The sequence below is a fragment of the Serinus canaria genome, chromosome 1 (genome assembly GCF_022539315.1).
Source record: "Serinus canaria isolate serCan28SL12 chromosome 1, serCan2020, whole genome shotgun sequence".
Lineage (NCBI taxonomy): Eukaryota > Metazoa > Chordata > Aves > Passeriformes > Fringillidae > Serinus > Serinus canaria.
This window is the reverse complement of record NC_066313.1, coordinates 26,339,101-26,353,607: the sequence shown is the minus strand read 5'-3', so window position 1 is coordinate 26,353,607 and position 14,507 is coordinate 26,339,101. Positions and strand designations below refer to the sequence as shown.

At 43.0% G+C, this 14,507-nt stretch overlaps 1 protein-coding gene across 1 annotated transcript in view; it reads left to right on the top strand.

The window, feature by feature from the left end:
- Positions 1–4,986: 4,986 nt before the first annotated feature.
- The window catches only part of MAN1A2 (mannosidase alpha class 1A member 2), a 133,939-nt gene continuing 124,418 nt past the window's right edge, over positions 4,987–14,507 (top strand). The window contains exon 1 of the mRNA XM_009102611.4: positions 4,987–5,422. Within this exon, the coding sequence (XP_009100859.1) occupies positions 5,115–5,422 (308 nt within the window). The 5' untranslated portion in view covers positions 4,987–5,114. The remainder of the gene's footprint in view (positions 5,423–14,507) is intronic.

Sequence of the window (14,507 nt, the reverse complement as noted above, 5' to 3'; positions counted from 1 at the left end):
TCATTTCTGTAATAAACTTCTGGCAACGGGAAGCTATAATTTATTTACTTAGAAATTTCTCATCTCTATTATCGTAAAGATGTCTTAGCAATTCTATTTTTAGGATTGCACAAATGGGGCATAAATCCTGTTTTCTTTTAAAGCAGATTGTCGATCACCAAATGTGTGAGATTCGTGTCCATCTGAATGATCAGCTTGGTTTTTATTTCCAGGGACAACCTCAGCCATCAAGTCCCACCATATGCAAACCCAGACCATGAAGCAGGTGATATATTTAACTTGTTACACAATCTCTTCCATGCATTTAACAAGCTGCAATAACTCAGGGATGGTCTTCCCAGTGCACACTAAAGGCAACTATTTGGTTTCAAGGCCTTGAAGCTGTGTGGCTCTTGGCTCTTTTTTCTGACCATCCCTGGAAAACTTATTTTCACTTTTAAGCCAAAGAACAGCATTACTGCTGCTGATTCAAATTCACACTCATAGATATCACATTTTCCTTTTACAATCTGATACTTATGCCCATTTTGTGTCTCTGTAGAGAAGTTGCCATTAGTAAGTTCAGTTTTCATAGCCGCAAATTTTCTGGTGTAGTCTAATACACTTTCATGGTTCCCAAATTTCTTTTTGATGTGCAAGTCCTTTCATGCCTTAGGGAAGCATAGAAGAAAGCATGGAAGTACTTGAAACATTAATAAATAGGTGCTGGAGGCTGATATTATGGGCCAACTGGGTGTAGGAGGAGCTGGTGTCTTATGATGAATCAGAAATGCTAGGAGAGGGGGAAGGCATGTCAGGAAAGATTGGGAAGATGCAAAGCTTGAAGTGACACAGCAAGGGCAGTCACAAAGAAAACGCCATTCCAGAAGAACTCTGAATGGACATGAAAAGTGCAATTCTGCCTTTTTCAGAACCAGAGACAAGGAAGCATGATAATACCTAGGTGGAATAGTTTGGCTGAGGTGATGGATCAGAAAGTTCATATATTTGATATGTTACACAGAAAAAACTAAGCAAGATGTGAGACAGAATTTGGATGTGAGGACATAGAATTCAGAGCAGAAGACCTTGCACGTGGTAGAGGTCTGAATTAGGAGAAGAGTGTGTTCTCATCTCGATTGAAAATGGAAGGAGGAGAATGAGATTAGGACAGAAATAATCATCCTGCTTAGCCACATTAAGGATGAGCAAGGCTAGTCTTCCTTGTAAAGTTAAAGAGTAAGGGCTGCTTGGAAGAAAATGGGATCTGAATTGCAAAGGTCAATTTGTGATTATTGTTTCAGTAGAAATAATAGTAAAGTGTATGTTTACATACACCCAGCCACACAGGCAGGAGGATATAGAGAGCAGGGCAATGGGCCAAAGACCAAAGGTTTCTGGCAAAGCCTGGCTGAAGGTAGTCTTTTTCAGATGGGCTGTGATTGGAGGGATAGGGGAAAAACATAAAGACAGCCACAGGAGCCCCTAGTGAGTCTCTAGACTTTAGATTTCATAAAGAATTGCTCTTGGGACCACAGTCACCATTGAGTCCAACAGAACAGGAATGTTATTTCAAGACACATCAGATTTTCCATGCAACCTGGAAAGGCTGGACAGTTTTGGAGAGAAAACTGAAGTAGAGGCTTCACAAACAATGAATCCAGACTGTGTGTCCAAATTCTGATGCTAGAAAGGATCACTGCAGTTTCAAGAAGAAAGAAATAGTACATTAATATGGAACTGTACTTCTACAAGACTTACTTTGTGTACCTTTGAAAAATGTGAACTGCCCTAATAGCTTTCCAAAAATGTTAGTTTGTGGAAACACAGCGACTTTAGAACTGATGATCAAGCACTTTTGGACGTCCAGTTTCCAGTTACATTAGCAATTGATCAAAGTCAAGGCAGTGAGTACAGGAAATTCCTGGTTCTTGTGAAAACCTTTATGTTTCTGCTCAGGACACTTCCGAGAGTGTTCTGGGTGTCTGTGATAAAACACTAATAGATGCAAAATCTATATAGTGTAGCACAGGCTCACAAAACCCAACTAATTCAATATCGTTCTATATTTAATGTTGTTCAGCTACAGAATAACGCCACTGCAGCGTGGAAAATCACTGGCAAACTTACAGGGATATGCATATTACCCAGTATGACAGAACCAAAGGATGAAAAATTACTATTAGACTTTGGTAAAAAGTAAGGAAGTCAAAACAAGTACAAAATTGTAGAAATACAAAACTTAATCACGGTTTAGACACAGATGCTTTGGAATTTGGAAAGGTCATCACAAACTAAAAAAACCTACAGAAATGTCACTTTCTTCCAATATGCTAAACACAAAGAAACATTTTCTAAAGAAATTGGAAGCTTCTGCTCAGTCTTTTAAAGCAAAGGAAAAACTAGCAGTTGGCAGAGAAGAGTGAAGCAAAGGGCAAAAAGACTGAAGAACAAAAGTCTTCATGGACTGCTCTTTGTTTTGTAGACTGTGTGTAAAAGCAATTTAACAAGTGAAGACATGAACATATTTGAAGATAATTTACTTTACCAGATCAAAACTAGAAGACACTTGAAATGGCCAGCAGACCAGTTGAAGCACGTTGATCCTGTTCTAACAACATTAAATGTTGGGTTTAGTTTCTGTACTGACTGGAGTGCATTGTCGTATCATTGATAATACAGCTCTTTTTGCATCTCCTCGCTTTGGTATCTCTGTCCCACACTGGCTTTTTGGGTTTTATCACCTCATGGCAGTTTCTCACTTTGTTCTGCTTTTCACTAGTGCGAGATTACTGAGCAGGGCCCAGCTGTCTGCTGCATGGCATTGTCACGGGTCCTCTTTGTAGAAAACAGAGAAGAGGAAGCAAAATAAGTTGATGAAAGAGTTTAGCTGGGTGGAGAGATGGGAAAGGCCAACAGCTCCCACATGACATGCAGTAAGATCCAGCGAGGTGGGATTCATAGCTTGGTTGTGAGGACATAAGGAGTGGTCAGAGCAGAGAAGTTAATCTTGTCAAGGTCTCCTTTACCTTGAGCAGTTAACTTCAACTAACTTGATTGGCCCTAAGTGTTCCTTAATCTCGATTTCTTTGAAGCACCCACACCTGTGCCATTATATCGACTGTAAGAATATTTTTTGTTAGCTCAGCTGCTTTCCTTCCCTGGAAACACCCCAAAGTAACTTTTCTTGAGGGCTTAATTTTCATAGTAAACTACACTCAGACGAAAAGATGAGGACTAACCTTTATTAATTCAGCATGTCCAGTTGGGCTTGGAGTTCTTTTTCCACAGGCCAGCATAATTCCACAAATTCAAACCACATAAAATGAAGTATAAGCCAGATAACAAACCTAAATGCCTGGGATTGCTGTTATAAAACCTGCATTGCTCAGATTCCAGCTGCTGTGACAGGGATCAAGGCACTCCACTCAGGGGCATTGGCACCATTTGTGGTACTGGAAACCACTCTTGGCTGTGTGTCTGCTTTGTCTACCTGCAGGACACGTCTCAATGCTTTCTCTCTCACTTTCTTTGTGTATTTACACCTCTAGATGGGATTCCTCTTCCTTCTAGAGCTTGTCTCAGCAGAAAGGTTTCCTGCAGGGAGTTGCTGCCTGCTGCTTCAGTTCAGTTCTCATCCTGTCACTCCTAGCCAAACCTGGGAAGTCCTCTCCAGCCCAGTTAGCTTCACTTCAGCAGGCTGAGCTGACCTGCTCTCTCCCCTGCCTTTATACCTCCTTAGCTGTGATTCAGATTTGGCTGCCAGCTTCACTAAACAGACTCTGGTCTCCATCATCTGGGAGTACCTGAGTCTCCAGTGCTGTTAACCCTTTATAATGTGGAAAACACCTTACGCTGAAAAAAGCTGCCAGTGAAATTTGTCTCCCAAATTTATGAACCTACTTTTGTTCTGTGACCTCCATTGAATCTGGTTCCTGCAGCTCCCTTGACCAGGTCTTTCCTTTTGCCTTTGCATGAAACCCTGTCTTATGGGGTGCCCACGATGACTTCGTGGAGATCCTCTAGTCCAACCCCCCTGCCACGGCAGGGTCACACGGAGCAGGTTACTTTGTGCAAATAAGGGAGCGGGAATGCGTCCAGGTGGGCTTTCAAAGTCTCCAGAGAGGGAAACTCCAAGGATCTCCATGAACAGCCTGTTCCAGTGCTCTGCCACTCTCAGGGTAAAGAAGTTCTTCCTCCTGTCTTGGTAAAACTTCTAGTCTTTCAGTTTATGGCCACTGCTCCTCGCCCTGTGGCCGGGTACCAGAGGAAAGAGTCTGGCACCATCCTCTGGGCAGCCACCATTGAGATATTTATGTGCATTAATGAGATCCCCTCTCGGCCTTCTCTAGACAAAACAGGCCCAGCTCCCGCAGCTCCCTCGTAAGAGAGATGCCCCAGTCCCCCTCAGCATCTTTGTGGCCACTCATGGGCCCTCTCCCGCAGCTGCCTGTCGGTGTGGTGTTTGCCCCCGAGAGACGGGACTCCCTAAGCTCGGCCCCGCAGTCGCTCCCGCTCCCGCTCCTGGTCCCGCTCCCCGCGGGGGCCGCGCCGGCCCCGCCCCCGCCCCGCCCCGCCCCCGCCCCCGCCCCGCGCGCGTGCGCCGCCCGCCGCCGCCGCGCAGGCGCCGTGGGAGCGGGCAGAGGGTCCGGAGCGGGACCGGCGCGGCCGCCGCTCCCGGCGTCGTTCGCAGCGGGGCCCCGGCGCGGCCAGGGGGATGTGCCTCCGCCCGGCCCGGACAAGGGGACACGGGTGGAGCGACGCCGTGAGCCAGGCCGGGCCCCCGGCTCCCCGCTGCCGCTCGTCCCGCAGCCCCGCGGCCGCGGAGCTCGGGGAGCGCCGCTGACTGGAGTCGCTCGCTCGGGCCCGGCTGGCCCCGCGGCGAGGGAGGGAGGGAAGGAAGGAAGGAAAGAAGGGGGTGCGCAGGTAGCGGGGCGACCGCGCCCCGGCCCGAGCCCCCTTGGGGGCGAGGGCCGTCGGGGCGGCCCGGCCTCCCCCCGTCCTCCCTTCCTCCGGCACCGGCGGGGAGGATGGTGATGGTGCAGCCGCCCGCAGCTCCCGAGGCGGGCCGGGGCCGCCCTCCGCAGGGGCTGAGGGGATGAGCCGTGCCCCGCCGGGGGGTCGCTAGCGGAAGGATGACCACTCCCGCCCTGCTGCCGCTCTCCGGGCGGAGGCTGCCCCCGCTGAACCTGGGGGCCTCCGCCTTCCCGCACCACAGGGCTACCTTGAGACTCTCCGAAAAATTTATCCTGCTCCTTATTCTTAGTGCCTTCATCACCCTGTGCTTCGGGGCGTTCTTCTTCCTCCCCGACTCCTCGAAGCACAAGCGCTTTGACCTGGGCTTGGAGGATGTGCTCATTCCCCACGTGGACACCAGCAAAGGGGGCAAGAACCTCGGCGGCTTCCTCATCCACGGGCAAGGGCACGACGAGCACCGGCACAGGTGGGTGCCTCGCTCGCCGGGAAGGGAGCGGGACTGGGTGATCCTTTAAAATATGTCTTTCCCGTGCTGCTGTCCCTCCTCTCACCGACATCCTCGTGTCTCCCCAGCGTGTATCAACTTCTGAGCGCTAGCCTTGTGTCCTCCAGCTGCCATATGTAGCTGTGGCTCCGTGTTGCCTCCAGTGTGAATTTAGCCTTCTGGCCAGCTAGAGCTGGGAAGGCAAATACGAGGTGTCCTCCAGTGGCTGATTTATTTTTTCACCCTAGCCAATTCCATGCATCAGCCATGGAAAGGAGGGAGTTAAGTTATGGTATTTGTGGAGGCAGTATAAGTGACTGAAAAACTGCTGCATCTCTTCTACAGCTATTATGTGCTTACTCAAAACAGCTGCTTGTTGCTGAATAGTGCACAGGAACTTTGATCTGAAAAAGACTTCATGCTGTGATCCAGAGGCTGTCAGCCTGTGACGTGCAGGACACAGAACTAGTGCAGATGGCACAATTGCCTTTTTCTGGCCCTTAAAATCACTTGCCCTAATGTTAATCCAGATTATTGAAGGTGCCGTGGCTGAGTTTCCTTAATTGTATTTGCCAGCATAAAGAAAGCACAGATAAAATAAGAGTAACATGTGTAGATATACTGTATCAACAGCTTTATAGGGGCCACCTAAAGCTTTGTGTGGTGCAAGCCTCTAAATGTTCAGGACTGGATCATGTGAAGTTAAGCATTCAAAACGGTGGTAAAAAACCTTAAATGATGATTATACAATATATTTGCTTCTAACATACTTCAGTTGCCTAAATCCTACCCTGCTGCCTGTATCTTAATGAGTCTGACAGATCTCTCTTCACTGTCAAAGATGTGTTAAAATATGATGGTGGGTGATAAAATACCTGCTTTTCCATACTCAAATTAGTAATACAGGGAATTTTAAAGAAAGGTTACTTCTGCTGATGGTGTTCCTTTGGCAACAGCTTGAAATATATCTTACTGGCATAAGAATTATTTAAAGGTTATTTGTATGAGATTAAAAGGAGAAGGTTTAATTTACTTATTTTTATTAATCTGTTATGAGTTATAAAAAATATGTGAATACCATGGTATTTTTCCTTAAGGCATCTTCGCTGTTGGATGTCTCTGGACACTTCAGATGAGCCCTTTCTCCCTATCTGAGAGGACATGGGTACTTAATATTTAACAAGGAGTTATTTTGTCTATGATGTAAATTGCTTGTGTGGTTAAACGCTGCATTAAACATAGGTTTAGACAGTCTCTAATATGCCTTTGAAGTTCTTGTCTTTCACTGTGTGAGTTTATTTTGTGTGTGTGTGTGTGTGTGATCTTATTTCTTAGCTTCCCCAGTCCCTGTGGCACATGCAGTCAAAATCAGTTTCTAAAATATAGGACAGATGAAACAAAAAGAAGAGTTCAGAAATGTTCAGAACTCCAGCTGTGGCTGTTGTACCTTGTGTTGCCCAGTAGATGGGCTGTAGAAAAAAGGCGTCTGTTGATAGTGATAGTTCATATCCTTTCCAGGTTCCCTCTTTTAGTTACTGAGGCCACAGCTTTAGGAATGAAGTACTACTTTTTTGTGTGTCATGTGTAGATAAGCAGTAGCTTACAACTGTCAGAGCTAAGGTTGTTTGGGATCTGTTCTTAAACAAAGTGGTTATCCTGACATCAGTTAACTGTCCTATGGTTCCTGTATTGCTATGGCTGTGTGTACCTCCCACCTGCCCTCCATCCAAATTTCCCTGTCATGTTCATTTTTTGAGTTGTTATTTGAGCAAGAATAATTATTATTCCTGTTGTTTTAGCTTTGCTAACCAGGCATATCTTAACTACTTAAAAGCCTACCTGCTTGTACGACCCTTGTGTGAATGTCACAATAAGCATTGTGAAGCAAGGTTATGTGCTTTACTTTTGAAGCAACTTTGGCTGATCACCCCAGTTTTATCAACAGACTATTTGCCATCAGCTTGTGGCTAATGTGGTTGTTTACCATAATGGAAAACACATGCTGCCATTTTCATTGCGGAGTTCTTGCTCCTGGATTGCAGGGACATTGACAAATGGTATTTTGAGAAAGTGTAGGATCTTCAGTGGTGAGCTCTGGATTACTTACCATTGCAGTTTGGGATGGAAAAAATTGTTCTGCTTACTATCAAGGGGCAAAGTCAAGCATCAGCTACTTTGTAAGTGCTGTTTCTTGAGTGAGGCAGAGGAGTTAGGGTACAAAAGGTCAAGAGAAATTAACCTAATCCTAATATGAAGGAGGATGCAGTCTAAAATGTGAAGGGTGAAGATGGACTGACAAGCTGTGTTTCCAGAAATCGAGGGGCTTCAGAACTAATTGGATCAAAGGTCATTCATATGAAGTATACACTTGATTATGAAGTGACAGATGTTTTGATTTAGTCACTAAAAAGGAAAGTGTTTCTTCTGTGAATGCTGGTATTGACATCTATCAAATGATAAAACACACATCTTATTATACTGCTCCCTTGGTATATAGGCTGTAGTATTTTAATGCTCATTTTGCCTTACTGAAATTTTTAGTTTTGTAGGCTACTGGAAATATTTTTTTCTATCTTCTAGAAAAATGCAGCAGTGATGTAGGTGGAAAATCATTGTAAAAATCATGCTTTAGTGTTGGGTGTGCAAACAGTGGTTCCCACTGGACTTACTCTGTATTCCTTGCATTGCTTTCCCACCTCTTCCCCTGGGCACCCTCGACATTCTTGAGTGCTTTTATTTTTATTGTTACAGTGGTTACCCCTTGCTGACATTAAGTTTACATCTTCCATGAAATTGTTTTATTTACTGTTCCTGTCTTTTGTTTTCCCCTTTCAGACAGAAAAATTGGGAGGGTGTGGGGGGAAAGCCCTACTCCCTTCCTGATGGTCTTAAATATTTATTCAAGAATTACAATGTTCTTACCTATCTCCAGAGAAAAACACATTTCTTCTAAGAAGATGGTTAAAATCTGGAGTAAAACTGCAGTCTGTGTTTGGGAGATGGATGGGCTGTATTGCAAGGTAATACTCACTTTCAGCTGTTCATTTCATCTGTAAGCTCTTCCTGCAGGGTAGTGCATGGGGAATGAGTGAGTAATGTTGGGAAGGTGTACCACAAATTTTTGCCTTTGAGAGGAGGGAGTGGAAAGGATTAGTCCAGGACTTAGGAAGATATGTGCACACACATATCACACTTTTAAAAAATCAATTTCATTTCCTGAAGATGAATTTCTTTCCATTTCAAGTAGGATATTGCAGAGATTCTGGAACGAGAGCTGCATGGTTTTGAAGACGCATCTTGCCAAACAAACTTGTGTAGCCCTCAAAATTTGTTACATAATTTTAGATAACTGTAATTTTTCCCAAATTTCTGCATCTCTTGGCACACAAAGATACTTAAGGTGTTTCTTAATACCCAGTTACTTTTCAAGTATCTGTGGTTCATTCTTCAGTACTAGATCAGAAAGATAGCTCTGGAGGTAAACCAAAACATTCTTATAGCTTCTTTGCATCTGATGCAAATGAGTGAGAATGCAAATGCCATGTCATCTCCATGATTTCTCAGATTTTTAAAAAATAAGATTATCTGCAATATGTAAATGGAGAAGACTTGTTTTCTTTAATGATCTGTCAAAGGAGCTGCTCTCTGTATTACTTGACAAAAGCTAAGGCCATTTCTGTAGTGAAAGTATATTAATCTTAGAGGCAACAAATGTAATTTTATGAGCTCTTAGCTACTTTGTAGCAGTACTTGGACTGCTGTTGGGAAACAGTTCAATCCTTCAGCATTTGTGAAGATGTATCTTCAGCTGCTGAATTCCTGTGTATCACTTCAAGTCAAAATTTCTCTCTGTGCTTGAAAAAAAACCTCACCAACCCTCAAGTCATCAGGGTGACAGCAGCTGCTGCTAATACATGATACATGTGCCCACCTCAATGCCTTGGCCTCTGTGTGGTGGTGGGTATAGATCAGTTTAAATCATGCTTTTGACTCTGTTTCTGGAATGCTGAGGAATACTGACTGCTGTGTTATGCAAGGATGATAGCTCTGCAGTCTGATATGATGAATTGTGGGTCAGCAGATATATGCCAGTACTCTAAAAGTGCTCTTTCTTCTGTTGCTCAGTGTGTGGTTGTCTCTTTGGTAGTAGCAGTGGCTGTCTCTACTCTTAGGAGGTGAAAGTAACAAAAATTATTCTGAGGTGCTTTTGGTCTTAATTTCTTCTTCTAATTTATGCAGTTTTTAAAAAAAGAAACATGAAAAGCTTAATATGCTTATTTTGAATCCCTTTATCTTCTCTCATCTATATTACTTAGCTAGCAATAGTAAAAGTAGGCAGAGGAGATAATTTAACTTCTATTACTCAGTGGGATTAGTGTCTTCTGTCATCCTCTGCCATGCCATCAAGTAAAAAAGTGCATAAAACTCTTTGCTCTTCCTTTCCAACTTTTCTTGAGGCGCATTTCATTAATGAGAATAAGAGCACTTGCTATTGTGATTCAGAGAACCTGTTTTTTTCCCCTGAAAAATCAGGAGCCACTCTAGTGTCCACCCCCCAGCTCCTACTCCATTCAATTTTTCAGTGGATGAGATTGAGCCTGTCTTTAGAGCAGGCTCCCCACAGTCTCTCTGAAATGTGGGCACTGATTTTAAGCTGAGATGCTTGATCTAGAAGCAAGGATTTTCTGGAGTGCCTCATTCAGGAAATGTAAGTCCTCACAGTGACATCTGGAGCCAGTGAGGGCAGGATAGTGCATTCCAAGTCAGGCTTCAGAAACATCTCATATGTCTAGGGTGAAGTTGAGGTGTAACTGCCTGGTGTCAGTCTTCAGCTGCTGAAGCTTCTGCAAAGAGCACTGACCCTCTTTATTTGAAGACTTTTCTTAGCTAGAGTTTTTAGTAGCTGCATGTTATTCTTTTCTCTGGAGCCTGTGTTGAGAAGAGACTTGAGAGATGATGCTGGTACTTGAAGAATTATGGGAGTTTGATGTCTCCTGGAGTACCCACATTATAACCTTAACGTAATTGGGATTTTTCCTGAAGTTGCACTGGACAGTGGGAGAAGTGCCCTCTTGGGTTATTTCTAAGGTTCTGCTGAAATTAGTGCTTTATGTTGTAGGCTGAGAAATGCTTTCAACTTTGAAATACAAAATGCAAATTTTAGACCATCTGTTTAGATGTCCTCCCTCCTCCCCCCCCAATCTGCCGAGCAGCCTACATCATATGTAGAGTGCTGCTTTCTTCATGTTCTCTTGCTGTACTCCAGTTAGTCAAAGTATTTCCTGTATTATGAAAGAGAGGAGCTGAGTGCTGGTCTTCTCCAGTTCTTACCCTTTGCAGTAAAAAAAAAAAAAAAAAAAGCTTGAACTTGTTGGTTTTCTGCATGATCTACACTTTGTCTACATGATGGGAAACAATCAGGCGTGGGAAAACTGCAGAAAGCCTGCTGGCTGGATTTATGCCAGCTAGTGGGTGGAAGGCAGTAGCAATTTGATTCATTTGGAGTTTTGTAGATTAAAATCTCAGAAGAACTTTAGCATAAATGTGGGTTGCTTGATGATGGTAGCAGTGTAGGCAATAGTAAGCAGTATGGCTAGTTGTGGGCATACAGCACTACAAGAGTTCCCTCATCTTCTAATCCTTTCAGTTTCCTGTAGTAAATACAAACATCTCGATCCTACTGGGCTAGTTATGAGTTATGGGTTTTTTCTTCTTTACAACAAATATTATCAAACTTGTAATCAGTTTTACATACACACGTGATATGTGTATATGTTTTCATAGGCCTTTCTTGTGTCCATCCCTAAGAAGCCTGTAAAATTCTAAACATGGTCAGTGCTTTTATTCCACCATCCTTCACTTTTAATTATTGCATCTCTCACTGTTGAGAAAGTCTGGTCTCATGGGTAGGCAGCAGTTTCTCACAGTAGTTATTCAGGCTAACAGAGTAGGAACTTGGGGCACATGTTTGGTTATAGCTTATGGGATTTGTTCTTTTCCCTTTATTTTCAGAAGCTGGCTCAAGTGAGTGCTGTCATCTGTCTTAATTCAGTAAATAGATCATCACTTTTTTACTGAATTAAGAGTTCTGTTGCAAGTAAACTGTGGGGAGAGGGGTCCTCAACAGGCCAATAAGCCAGTAAGAGGCAAGAAAGGGAAAAAATAAATGCCTTTTTCCTGCCACCTCAAACCTTGAAATAAAAATTCTTAGTGCTCCAAATATCCTGTATGCCTTAGAGTGAATACATGTATTCATGGGGGGTCGAATGGGAAAAGTTTTGGTGACTAAGTTCTTGTCATATATTTGCTCATAAAATCTGTAGGCTTTTGATTCCTTTTGTCTTTGTTGTCTAATCTAGTGTCCAGTATAGAGCAAATTATGGAACTTCATCTATTCACTCAAGGATGTGGAGGTTCTATATTATTTTTCAGCTCTACAAATACTAAATGATAAACAGGAAGGGAGATAATTTTCCCTGGTAACTTCCATTCCTTCCACTCTTGTTTTTTAGAGTACCTAACCAGGTATACTAGCATTTCTAAAATTTAAAAAGAAAAAAAAAAGCTGAGAAGATAGGTTAAGAAGTAACCTGTAATATTCTTTTGTTATCTAGAGACTGCTTTTGAAAGGTCTTTTTAGCCTTGTCTAGGAAGCCAACAAAGTTTATGTGGACATGCTTTGGACACATTGTAGCTCTCAATGATCCTTCCTTGTTCTTTATTCCCTCCTTTCCCCCAGTCAATCAGCAGCAAAGGGTGACCTGTTAGAATTACATTTCTCTATCTTGTGTGTCCTGGTGCTGAGGGAAAGACCTTAATTGGGGACAGTGCTGAAGGAAGGATCACTGAGCCAAAGAGTAGCTTGTGATACTTTTGCTGCTGCTAGTCAGTCTGCACAAGTGTAATTTTGAGCCAGCCACAGCATGAGTTTTCTGTTCTTCACTGGTTGTTAGAGAAGGGTGGTTGGAAATGAATGCTGTGGTAAGGAAAACCTGGGTTTTGTGGCATAGCAGTAGCAACGGGGTGTGTTTACTGAAGTAGTAGAAAACATTGGGACAGAAAGCTAAAGGCCATTTATGTTTGAAATACAGGGGTGTGTTAGTTCTGTTTCTCAGAGGATTTATTTGCCCAAAGATTGAATCATATTTGTCATTTTGTCTTGCTGCCTTTGTTCTCTTAAATATTTTTATGATGCACACCTATGAACTGGATTACCTTGCATATGGTATTCAGCATCAGTTTTGTTAATGTTTGATGTGCTCTGTTAATTGTTAGTTAACTCTTAACCCACCAGAGGATTTTGGAAGTGCTTCCCCAGCTCCTCGCAGCAGTACTGCCATCACAGCTTCCAGTGGCCAGCTAGTTATTTCTGTGATTCTATTTGAGAGAGCAACTTTGAGGTTTTCACTAGGCTTAACATTATGTAATCTGATCAGTACGGCATGAGCAAAATTACAGTTTTAAGGGAGTGACGAAAGTATTTTCTTGCTATATAATGCTCTGAGAGCTCCTCAATGAGATTACTTGGTGTCTGTTAACACCAGCATGCTGAAGTGTCAGTTTTCACAGAATTCTAGAACTGTTTGGGTTGGAAGGTATCTGAAAGAACATCAATTAACTCCCCTTCCAAAAGCAGGGACACCTTCCACTACACCAGATTGCTCAAAGCCCCATACTGCCTGGCCCTGAACACTTCCAGGGATGGGGTATCCACAGGTTTTCTGGACAACTCATTCCAGTGCCTCATCACCCTCCCAGTAAAGAATTTCTTCCTAACATCTTATCTAAACCTGTTTTAGTTTAAGGCCTTTCTCCTTTATTCTCTCTCTACACACCCTTGTGAAAAGTCCCTCTCCAGCTTTCTTGTAAAAGTCCCTCTTCCAGTACCGAAGTTCCTTTTGGTACTGGAAGGCTGGTAGTAGGTCTCCATGGCGCTCACTCCTGGTTAAATCAACCCCAGCTCTCTCAGCCTGTCTTCATAAAGAGCTGCTCCAGCTTTTTCTGTATGCTAGTACCCATTTGGAAGTCATTTGCATGATGACATTCATCTCAGCCGAGTTTTAGCACCATTTGCAGGTCAGCAAGGCATCTGAAGCTTGCACAGACAAGCTGTGTAAGTATTTTCTCAGTAATTTGTTATCATATCTCTCTGTGACCTGCTGACATGTTTTAAGGCTGAAGTGTACCATCAGGCCACTTAAGAGCAGGTGACCATCAGTGGTAAATCAAACAAATCCAATTTGCTTTTTATTGGATCAACCTGAATGTACTTACAAAGGGTGAGAAAAACATATCGTTTGTGGGAGCAGTATATCCCTTAAATCCTTCAGTGGGAATGGGAAGATCACATCTTCTTGCTTTGATTGTCCTGCTGGATAAACAAACCCGTGGTTAATATACTGGCTTCTATTCCTGGTTTGGGTTTGTTAGCAAGTAAGAATAGCTCACAGCCATGTGCTGTTTCCTCGGTGGATTTTTCTGGGTATGTTGCTATCTTTACCACTGTATTGCATTTGGATGGCTATTTGCTGTTTTCTCAATATGAGTTAGAGGATCTGCTTTTGCTCCAGAATACTTGCATCCTTTCTGCAGTATATTTAGAGAATCATAATCCAGAGCTGACTTTCTAGACCACAAGCTTCTTGTTTGTTTTCATTACTTTTATGAAATAAAATTTGCTGTGCACTTTAAAAATAAAAATTGAAAGAAGACCTGCCACTCTCTTGAGTGGTTTGAGATGGCAGTAGTGGGAAAGATGCTTAGAGAAGAGGGAAGTTATTTTCCTGGTTAAGGTGCAATATTTCTCCCCCCTCCCTTTTTTTTTTTTTTTTTTTTTCCCTCACAGGAAGAAAATACTTTGTCTTGAAAAAATGATAGCATGAAGTAGCTTGACTTAGAACTGTGTTTCTAGTGACCTTTTAAATCTTTTAATCAGTTTTATCTTGGAAACACTGATGACTGTTTAATTCTAAACTTAATAATTGCAGATGATGCAAGCATGTGTCTGTTTTTCCAGTACTGTAATCACACATCCTTAGTTTCCTAAAGGCATCTGTTCTGTTGTCAC